General features: G+C 38.4%; 1 protein-coding gene across 4 annotated transcripts in view; it reads left to right on the top strand.

The window, feature by feature from the left end:
• Positions 1-652: 652 nt before the first annotated feature.
• Positions 653-11,492, top strand: part of cps1 (carbamoyl-phosphate synthase 1, mitochondrial) — a 62,727-nt gene continuing 51,887 nt past the window's right edge. For 2 of the 4 annotated variants that reach the window (XM_085248630.1, XM_085248629.1), the window contains exons 1-16: positions 1,423-1,727; positions 2,860-2,969; positions 3,248-3,392; positions 4,902-4,991; positions 5,074-5,130; positions 5,220-5,312; positions 5,437-5,526; positions 6,132-6,260; positions 6,449-6,555; positions 6,706-6,847; positions 7,087-7,164; positions 7,806-7,904; positions 8,034-8,129; positions 9,732-9,921; positions 10,222-10,379; positions 10,642-10,770. In XM_085248630.1, the coding sequence (XP_085104756.1) occupies positions 1,605-1,727; positions 2,860-2,969; positions 3,248-3,392; positions 4,902-4,991; positions 5,074-5,130; positions 5,220-5,312; positions 5,437-5,526; positions 6,132-6,260; positions 6,449-6,555; positions 6,706-6,847; positions 7,087-7,164; positions 7,806-7,904; positions 8,034-8,129; positions 9,732-9,921; positions 10,222-10,379; positions 10,642-10,770 (1,836 nt within the window). In that variant the 5' untranslated portion in view covers positions 1,423-1,604. The other 2 variants (XM_085248631.1, XM_085248632.1) reach the window with 2 other exon arrangements.

Raw genomic sequence — 11,492 nt, 5'->3', positions numbered from 1 at the left:
CTCACACCCACTTTGTTCAGACTGCTGAACACAGCAGAGTGGCAGTCAGACAGCCTTCTCCACAGAGGACCAGTCTTGCAGTGATCAGCAAATACACAGTACACTCTAATCCTACCACCATGCAGCCACTCCATGGTCAGTTTGCCTTTTTTTTTGCAGGCAATTGGCCTCAAAGAAAATGTTGTATAGAGTTTGTTGCACAGAAAGCACTATACAAAAGTTTGCTATAAGTGGGCACATTTATTCCCAGTGGGAAAGCATTTTTCTTTTAGCTCTGTCTGCGTTTAATGTTCTAAAATGCAGGGTGTGCATTTAATCACAAATGTCTTGTGTGTAGACATTTTTTAAAAAGTCAGTTGTTGTTTTTTTCCATTGTAACTTAAACTAAAAACATAATCTAAGAAAAAAATTGTCAAAAGCCTGTTTTTAGCTTGACATTAGTCTCTATAATAATGTTGAAACACGGCCAAATGATTAGAACAAAAGCTACATCCAAGGTCAACTTATTAGAAAACCAACAGGTGACTGTGATTATATAGTTCACAGGTTAAGTCACGCTGATACACTACAGAGCTACATTTCTGAACACTTCCTGCTAATCGTGCACTATATTTTTATCCTTTGTGTCCCTCCTCCCTCGTATTGAGACAGTGGACCTTATTTTTGTTTGGCTCTACTAGAGAATGAAAAGAATGAGTGTTCCTTTATGCTTTCAAAACAATTAAAGTCAATTCAAAATATATATTTTTGACATCTCACAGTGCAGCTAGGTAAGTAAGGTGTGGCCTTGATCCCAAATTGAATGTTACAAAGGTCACGTGTGTTTAGATTTCCTTGCATTCAGTAAGTACACCTCTGTGTTGTAGCTTGTATTTGCAGTGATAGTGATTGTTTTGAATTTTCAATTTGATAAAAATGAAGGAATTAGAGGTATTAGAACAGGGGTGTCACACTCCAGGCCTCGAGGGCGGGTGTCCTGCAGGTTTTAGATCTCACCCTGGGTCAACACACTTGAATCAAATGATTAGTTCATTACCAGGCTTCTGGAGAACTTCAAGACATGCTGAGGAGGTAATTTAGCCATTTAAATCAGATGTGTTGGACCAAGGACACATCTAAAACCTGCAGGACACCGGCCCTCGAGGCCTGGAGTTCGACAACTGTGTATTAGCACGTATGCATAAACAATTAGGTCCATAAATATTTGAACATTTAAAATCACAATATCAGTATTGTGATATCTGTCATCTTCAATTCAACAACAGGTTAAACAATATTGTTGCATCAACTGTTTAGAAAACCACAACCATTCTAGTGCTGGGATGTGATCACTTTACCCGTGAGTCGAAATTTAAACACATGCTACTTCTACATTCATTCGGCGTTCCCCGAGGCCCTAAACACCGCGCGCTTCAACAATTCCCCACCGGCGAATCCACATCAACGTTTCAAGCGCTCACTTGCTTATACTGCAATCCTGCGGCGTGGACACGAGGGAAAGCTTAAATCTCGCTCACACTTTTTCTCCCTCAGTTATTTGTTATAACGAGTAGCTTTTCAACCACGTCTGCGCCGTCTTACTAAAAGTCTGCTTATAGGTTAATATGGCAAAAATCCTCCAAGCTGTCAGCGTTGTGAAATCTTTGAGACAAGGATGCGTGTTAGGCAGAAACGTGGGGAACGCGGGCTGCCTGAGACTTCACACTGCAAAACTTTTTAGTGTCAAGGTAAGAAAACAGAAGTGTGACCGGTAAGGACTGTTGTCTGCGATAAATCCAAGAACTGAACTGTTTTAAAGATCTCGCTGAAAGTAATTTACTTTATTCAGCCCTTGAAGTTCAGGAAAAAAATGCTGAAGTTTACAAACAACAGCTGATCCACATGGTGGCTGGCAAATAGGAATCCGTGCCAGATGAGGGGGGGGGGGGGTAGAAACTGCAAGTGTATTAAAATAAATGGCGTCAGGCATGCTTTGCATACGGCGAATACACACACGAATATATTCTATAAAACACACTGAGTTGTTTGTGGTAGAGCTTGACGTTTTTCATTGTGCAACATTTTAGTAAATTGGCTGATTTTTCAAGGCAGTTTGGAGCGGTCATGGACAAGTGAAATTTTAGTGTGACAATTCGTAAAAGAAGTTGTAAAATGAGTTGCTGTAAGTGGGTGAGATGTTCACATGCCTGTCTCGGCTAAAGTGGCAAACAGCTGCACAACTATGCACAACGTGTAAATCAGAAGGAGTGTTGCGTCATGCTTCAGATGATCTCTGATTGCAACATTCACGGAAAAGGCGAGAATTTTATTTGTTTCGAGTCAGGGTTGTGGTAGATAAAGTACTAGTTTTTAAAATGACATGCATTAATTTGCTAAATAACGTTAGTAAGTAAATGCATTAATTGAGAAATTACTTTTTTTTTTATTTAAAAGATCTTAAGGCTGTGAATAAATCGGTGGTATGCTAATATTTTTATATCTGTGACGAGTACGAGTAATATTGGTCACTGTTTTCCTGATTGCTATCTGGAGGTCATGGTGCATCACACCAGCCTCTTTAATAATCTATGCAGCTCTCTCTCTCTCTTAGACACGTGTACAGATGCACTCTCTCACTCCTACACAACAGAAAAACAGATTTGTCTGTCTCAGCATTCGCAGTACAATTCACACAGGCCTGCAGTTTCAGCATGATGTCCCAGAGCGTCACTGGTTGCCATTGCATCTAAACTCAAAATCTACAACACATCTTTTTCAAAGTCTTTCCTTTGGTTCTTCCAAAGTCTCTTAATAAAAAGAGAATATATTATTTTGGGGTGTGATGATTTTTTTTTTTTTAACTTTACTTTTAACTCCCAGGCCCAGACAGCCCACCTGGTCTTGGAGGATGGCACCAGGATGAAAGGGATTTCTTTTGGGCATGATGCCTCTGTAGCTGGAGAGCTGGTCTTCAATACTGGTCTTGTGGGGTAAGAGGGAGAAATGTTGACTGAAATTATAACACTGTTAGATTTTTATTTATTTATTTCTTTTGCATGGCACATTTCAACAATTCCAGTACACATTTGAAGAAACAAAAAGGCATTGACATCTGACATGAAACTTGCTTTTAATTTGATAACCTCTGCATCAGTCACATTTATATAGTTTTAAATAGAAGTGTGAGTTTAAGTGCATTTTTTTTAAAACCAATAAATCACTTCAATAAAAATCTTTACAAAATGTTTCTGTTTTTTTTCTACTTTAGGTATCCCGAGGCCCTGACTGACCCAAGTTATAGAGGTCAAATACTGACGCTGACATATCCTATTGTAGGGAACTATGGTGTGCCGAATACAGAGGAACTGGATGAGCTAGGCCTGAGAAAACATGTAGAGTCAGAACGCATTCAAGTAGGTAACTAAGGTGTGGCTTGTCTTACAAGCATGTCTTCATATTCCGCTACATTGAGTAATTATCTGACTGTACAAGCGTTTGTCTCATTCTTTTGTTTTTAATAATTGGATAGAAATCCTGTGTAAACAATGCCTGCCTCAAGTTTAGAACCCATGGGCATCACCAGACTAATGCAGACAAATATCATTTTCTCCCCTGAAATGCTCTGTTAGGCTTTTACTGCAACCTCCTTCAGTTGCTGCTTGTTTATGAGTCTCTCTCTGCCTTCAGTTTTGTATTTAATAACTGAATAGCATGCTCTGTTGAGTTGAGATCAGGTGACTTTGCAGTTGGAAAATGTCACTTTTTTTTGTCTTGAGAAAAAGTCTTGGGATGCTTCTGCAGTATGCTTGGCTCGTTATCCATTTGCACTTAGAAGTTCTGTCCGATCACTTTTGAAGTATTTCGCTAATACGAGCAAATGCTATAGCCAATCCATTACAGCCAATTCAACTAGTGGCCCAATCCATTATAGGCGCTCCAGCAATACATGCCCATAACATTCCCTCCACCATATTTGACAGCTGATGTGACATATTGGATCTGTTTCTTTTCTTCTTCAAACTTTTCGCTTCCCATCTCTCTGTTACAAGCTAAGTTTTAGCTGCCTAAATAGTTTTTTCCGACCTGCCCAAAGAGCATGGGAAGGGTTTCCTGTTAAGTGTAACCAGTGGTTTGCAACTTGATGCAAACGCTTTATTTGCAGTCTTGAGGACATCTCTTGAATGTAGACTTTAACAGTGATACAGCTACCGCGTAAAGAGTTCTTGACTTGGATAGATGTGAAAGGTTTTACTTAATCAAGTGAAAAATAAACTCTGTGCTCATTCCATTTTTTTGAAGCTTTCTGGTGTTGCTGAGCTGGTGGTGTGTTCATTCTTTTTAAGAATGATGGTTATTTTTGGTCACTCTTAAAGTTTTTGATACATCTCAACCTCATTAAGGCTTCCTTAAATTGGCTTGGCATCTCTTTGTTCTTCATATTGAGATTTTCAGTGAATGGCTACTAAATTCACCTCTGGATCCTTTATGTGTTTGGCTTTGTGCACGGCTTCACTTGGCTATGAAAATGATTGCCAGAAGGCAGTCTGTTTGCTTTTCAAGCCATAAATTGTCCAGATACTTATGGACCTAACTGCATATAATCCACCACAGTTTTCTCACTGATAACAATGTCAGCTGTTAATGTTGAATCATATTAGAGCTGCTTTAATTTTCTGGCAAATAAAGAATTAACACTGCAGTTGGCACTGACCACTCATGGCCATTTTCCTTTTTTTTTTTTTTTACTTCACTGAATTTTTGTTTAATTACAGCTAGGGTTAAGTGGTTGAAGCATCAGGTCAGAATGGTTATTATTATTGACTGACCCTTTTATTAAAACTGTGTAACTGCAGTTAATAGACTGGAGGGGTTTTAAATTGGACTTTTTTTCCAAGGCTCATACAATGCTTTGGTTTCTCTAGGTATCTGGTCTACTGGTTCAAGACTACAGCCACGAGTACAGCCACTGGAACTCTGTCAAGTCTCTGGGTCAATGGCTGCAAGAAGAGAAGGTTAGATTGCAAATTAGAAGCTGTGAGAATGCGTGAATGATGAATATGACTTTTCTGTTAATGTAAATCTTACCCTCAAAAGGTTCCTGCACTGTTTGGGATAGACACCAGGATGCTGACCAAAGTCATCAGAGATAAGGTACCACAATTAGAAAGACTGTATCTGTTTCACGTTTAATGAATGAGTCGGTCAGTTTCTGATATGTTTGGCTTGTGGTTTCTCTTAAGGGAACAGTTTTGGGGAAGATTGAATTTGATGGTCAGCCTGTTGACATAACTGACCCCAATCAGAAAAACTTAGTAGCAGAAGTTTCAACCAAGGTAACAACTGCCAGTTTTTTTTCTTTTTTTTAATTTAACGATAATATCAGATTTAAAAACTCCTTTTGTTTAGATATTTTGAAATGGCACTAACCTCTTCTTGTCATGCCTCTATACTCACCAGGAAGTCAAAGTTTTTGGAAAAGGCAACCCAATTAAAGTGGTGGCTGTCGACTGTGGCATTAAACATAACATAATTCGACTGCTGGTTAAGGTGAGAGTTGCGTGAAACATCCTTGTTCGACTGTGTGCGTTCCATTTGGAGACCTTGTTTTTGTGACTTAGCCCCAAATGACCTCCTCTGCATAAACGCAGAATAAAAAAGTCAGCGCTCTGTTACATGCTTTCTGCAACCTGACCTAGAAATTTTGAGAAAGTAAATCTGGGCCTAATGAGCTCCAGAAATGTAAAATTTGTTTGTGGCATGGAGATTGGTAAGAGAGTGGGTTTTCATCATGTTTGTACTCAAAGTTAATGACTTGTGATATTTGCTTTTAATTGGATTGGTTATAACATTGTATTCATCGATTTGCTCTTATTCGTTACACTCAGCGTTGACCCTTCTCTGTTTTCTTTTTGTTCTATTTTTCAGTTTTTTTTTTTTTTTTTTTTAAACTACATTACATGTTTGGAGATTATAAACCATAAATGTCAGAGCTCTCATTATGACATTATGTCTATTTGGTGTTGTCTGTAGTTATTTTTACAGCTAGGGGGATAAAATAAATGTCATCTTCTGCTACTTTGATTTTACATTCATTTGACATTTTAAGTATACTCAGAAGATTACAAAATAACTACATTTGTGCTTTTGTGCAGCGAGGTGCAGAAGTCCACCTAGTGCCGTGGGACCAGGACTTGCTTAGTCTAGACTATGATGGCCTGTTCATATCTAATGGACCAGGAGATCCATCTCTGGCCAAGACACTCATCAATAACGTGCACAAGGTAGGATGCTTCACAAATGTTTATGTGAACTGAGAGACTTGAGTATTGATTCGCAGGTTTAACAAGGAACTAAAATTGTTGCAGAGCTCTATCTATATAATATTTAATATATTTGTTTCAACAATTTCTTTTCATAACTGTGTTTATAGCTCCACCATTGTTTCTGTAATAATATTTATTTTGTGAAGGTGCTGGAGAGCGATCGTCCCCAGCCAGTATTTGGGATCTGTATGGGCAATCAGATCACTGCCCTGGCTGCAGGAGCCAAGTCATACAAACTACCTATGGGCAACAGGTGACCAATTTAACAGCCAATCATAAATATGATACAGCGTGCTGTATATGCTCTGCATTCAGATAAAGATTTCAGTCTAAAGTGTAACCTGTCCGACAGAAAATGTAATGAAGTAGATGATGTGTTTTATTCATTTCTGTGGGTCCCCAGAGGCCAGAACCAGCCGGTGTTGAATGTGATGACGGGCCAGGCCTTCATTACCGCACAGAACCACGGTTATGGCATAGACAGCGAGTCCCTGCCCCCAGGGTGGGGCCCGCTTTTCATCAACGCAAATGATGGCACCAATGAGGTATATTTCAGTCTGTGTGAATATTCAGTCTTTAACAGGACTTTTTTTCCTAGGCTTTGGCTATAAAAATAAAGAAATAAACAATTCTTTTACAGCAATAACTGAAGCAAATACAGGACTGTATGATGTTTACACTAATATTTTGGAAAGATGCATTTATTTTCGAAATGCTAACAGTATCTTTCTTTTTTTTTTTTAATATATACATAATTTCATGATTTTTATTTCACAATTTCCAGGGGATCATGCACAGCACTAAACCTGTTTTTACAGCCCAGTTTCACCCTGAGGCTAAGGGCGGTCCCACGGACACAGAGGTAATTAAAAAAACTTGATGGTGCTGCATGAAGTACCTGAACACTATACTCCAGCTAATTAAAGTATATTCACAAAATGGAACTTGCGTAAAACTTTGAGCTCTATTCTAAAATAGTACTTGTGTAAATGTTGTGAATGGTTTGGAAAAGTGATGTGGTGTCCAGGTAGCAATAATCAGTCAGACCTCAGAAGTCATCAGGTGCAGATCTTTTAACTGTTCTTAGAATCTGATCTAAGTAAGCTGAGGGTGATGTTAGTTGCATAGCCCTGCGACAGACTGGCGACCTGTCCAGGGTGTACCCCGCCTCTCGCCCTATGACAGCTGGGATAGGCTCCAGCGCCCCCCGCGACCCTGAAAAGGATAAGCGGAAGCGAATGGATAGATGGACGAATGGCACACTTTTGCATTAGAAGATCATTTATTCAGCACGTTTGTCTTGATCTCAAAGATCTGTCACTTTAGTTAAATTGAATTCAGATTCCATGTACATTTTAGCCAGAATTTAGCCTTTTGTTTTAACCAATATAGGGGTTTGGCTCCAAAACGATTAACAGGAGACCATTAAAAAAAACAATATCGTTAATATAATACTTAAACTGTGATTATAAGGCGCTTTTTTTTTTTTCTTCTCCCCCACAGTTTCTCTTTGATGTCTTTTTGTCCCTGATCAAAAAAGGAAAGAATATCAGCATAGCGTCAGTCATGCCCATAAAACCCAGGATCCCTCCCAGGGCCCAGGTAGAGTATTTCACCCAGGTTGAGCAGGTTCAACTTCAAATATTCTGAACATAAGAGACTTTTATATCAGTTGTTTAGTGGAACCTGCTGTTTAAATGGTGCCAATCACACCTTTTTGTGTCGACGCAGGTTTCAAAGGTGCTTGTATTGGGTTCTGGTGGCCTCTCTATTGGTCAGGCTGGTGAGTTTGACTACTCTGGATCTCAAGCCATCAAGGCCATGAAGGTCAGAGCATCTGGATGAATTAATCATTTCTGTAGCCAATTAATAATACTTTAATATGGTTATGAATGAAGGCATAGAAGTGTGTTTCATGTGACTTTATGTGTGAGAGTCGATGCAGACGTTGTTGTTTTTTTTTTTTTTTTTTTTAAAGTGATGTGATGATCCAATTTGTCTGCATTTTAATTCATGGACTTTTAAATGTGTCATTTATTCTGCTATACTGTCCTTATATTGGGTAGTTAAGATGCTGTAGCTTATTTCATCGATGAGCTTGGCAGCTTTTTCCCTAATTACGTGGAACACTGGGATTTTAGTTTATCTAATTAAGATCTAAAAATGCTGAGCAGGCCCAGTTGATTGTGATTTTCTTTTTTAATCAATATGGCAAGATGAGAATATTTAAATGATAATGAAAGATGGTTCATTATTTGGACACAGATGCAGGAGACTCACTAGCTAATACTGCTCAATGGGCAACTGTGACTAAACTTGCATTTGGATTAAGCTCTGTAAAAAAAAAAAAAAAAAAAAAAAAAAAAAAAAAAAAAAAGGCAAACGTAAAAGGAGTTTTTCATGGACAGAGCACATTTGATAACTGCAATTCTTGTGCATTATAGTTGGTATGCATTGAAAAAACAGTAAATCCTCCTTAGATAACTGTGACTTTTTGATAATTGCATAGGGACCAACACTATAGTACTGCATAAACCGCTCACTTCAAGAAATAAAACATATTTGAGGAATTAGTGGAATTTAAAAAAAACAAAAACAACAGGCAGTGATCTGCAGAGACGTGAAAAAGGTTTATACCCAGATGAGTTCCGTGGCGGCCTGAGTGCTTGACCCCAACAATGACAGCATTTGGTGCCACCGTGCTTATACTGTGGGGGGCCGTTTCGTGCCATAGGTTAGCTCCACTTATCCATTACAGGGAATGGTCACTGCAAATGAAAACAAAGTTGTCCTGAGTGACCCCCTTTATCCTTGGATGTAACATTTTTATTCTCTTCTATGATGACATAGGGCACAGCAATATGAATTTCATGCTGTGATATTTGCAGTCAGTAGATCTTAACCCAATTAAATGGCCACAGGACATTTTGACCAACCTGTTAGAGGTCAGCCTGTAAAAGGAATATCTTTTAAAGGAATGATTTTCCTTCCCTCTGTAGCATTCCAGAGACTTGAAAAATAAATGCCAAATTGCATTGATGCTGTTGTGCTGTGTCTTAGGTGTTTGCTTTTACTGTAATTTGTCACTATCTCTGGGCCCCATGTTCCAATTTTTGAATGGACTTTTATGAAAAATAGAGGGAATCATTTTTTTAATATAAAGTTTGGTATAATAAAATATAAATGACAGCAATATGACAATGATAAAATTAATGAGGACTGAATTCTATTTAGCATTTGAATTGGGGCACAGAATTGAGCAGAGCTGCTAATGTTGTTAGTAACACTTGCCTCTTGTATCTGAGATATGTGACAGGCCTGGAAAACACTTTAGAACATCTAAAATGTCAGACATGATGTAAAAGTGTCCCTGAAGACTTTTTGTCATGGGTGAGTTTGCTTTTAATAATTTCCCTTGCGGTCATACAGGAGGAAAACCTGAAGACTGTGCTCATGAATCCAAACATAGCCTCCGTTCAGACCAATGAAGTGGGCTCCAAGCAGGCTGACTCAGTCTACTTCCTGCCTGTCACGCCAGAATTTGTAACCGAGGTCATCAAGACAGAGCGTCCAGACGGCATCCTGCTCTCGATGGGTGGACAAACTGCACTCAACTGTGGTAAGATGTGCACAGTTGCTTGATTAGTACGTGTAACTGACCAAAGGGAATGAAAAATGCAAATGTGTCCCTTTGAAATTCAGTTCAAATGTTACGTCTAAGTCTTCTATTATATTAAAAACCTTTTGTATTATATATTTTATATTATATTAAAAATCTTTTACCTTAAAAAGGTAAAACATATATAATAGATATAATATAAATGTGTTATATATACATATGTGTGTAATTTATTTAGACATATCTTTTTTTTTTTTGTGTGTGTGTGTGTTTAACCATGCATCTTTAATTTGTTTTCAGGGGTAGAGTTATTCCAGCGTGGGATCTTGGACCAGTATGGGGTGAAAGTCCTTGGAACCCCTGTGGAGTCCATAATGGCAACAGAGGACAGGCAGCTTTTTGCTGACAAACTAATGGAGATCAATGAGAAAATTGCACCTAGTATTGCTGTTGAGTCGGTAAGGACCCATGTCCAGTTGCCGAAAAAAGTGTTCTTGAGCGATACGTTTGGTAACTACGTATAGAAGATACTAAAATATCCTGTCAGCTTGTAGTCTACCACTAATTTCTTGATTCCAGCATTTTGTTAGTGTTAAAAAAAAGAAGTCATTGACATTACTTATATTGGAGGTCTTGTGTTTGTAATAGTTCTATAGTGGTTTAAAGCCCGTATCAACAGTTTTTGTTATGGGAAGCGTAACATTTATGTGCATCCTTCAGGTGTCTGATGCATTACGAGCAGCAGAGCAGATAGGCTACCCGGTGATGTTGCGATCGGCCTACGCTCTGGGGGGTCTGGGCTCTGGTCTGTGTGCCAATAAAGAAAAGCTGGAGGAAACTGCCCAGAAGGTCAGAAAAAGCAGACACTTATCAATAGCTAATGTTTTTTTTTTTTTTTTTTTCTCTCTCACTGGTCCTTTTTTTCTCCTGGCATTTAAGCAAACATTCAAAATCTTTTGTCCAAATCAATCAGAGCATTTATACCTAGGCTTACCATGTTTTTTCCTCTTTTTTATACCTTTTCTCGAGTTTACAGCATGAACCTGCACAGAAATAATACCTTTTGAAATTGTTCAGATACATTTCTTTGGTCCTGTGCCAAGAAAGGAATAGTTTTCTGTTGCTAAGCAACATTCTTTTGTGCTCTTCCCCTTTTCAGCATTATGTCTGACAGCTCAATTGGTTCTAATCTATGATCACAGGCTTCAAAATGAACCGCTTGTGCCAGACTGTGTTAGATTGGTGCGTGCTTGCTTTTTTTAAAAAAAAAAAATTTTTTTATGCTTAATGTTTGTGCTCTTTAAGTATTTCTTTGAAGCTTACTTTAGTTATTTATTTATTTTTGGTTTCATTTGGAAGTTTCAATGGCAAGTGCATTGGTACCAATTATACTCAGCAGCTGTTCACCTGGTTTGTATCAAGGGCAGTTCACCAAGACAAGAATGCAAAACAAAAACCCCAAGGTAGACAGTCCTTTAACCTGGTCTGGCCTTGTCTGTTATCAAAAAGAGTTTGATAATTGTTTCGGTGCAAACTGTCCTAGTAGATTACTACATTTAGTTTGATTCAAC

This window comes from Mchenga conophoros, linkage group LG16, assembly GCF_057382185.1.
Source record: "Mchenga conophoros isolate Kocher_MC1m ecotype Shallow Benthic linkage group LG16, M_conophoros_male_GT1.1, whole genome shotgun sequence".
Taxonomy (NCBI): Eukaryota; Metazoa; Chordata; class Actinopteri; order Cichliformes; family Cichlidae; genus Mchenga; species Mchenga conophoros.
This window is presented reverse-complemented; position numbering and strand designations above follow the sequence as displayed.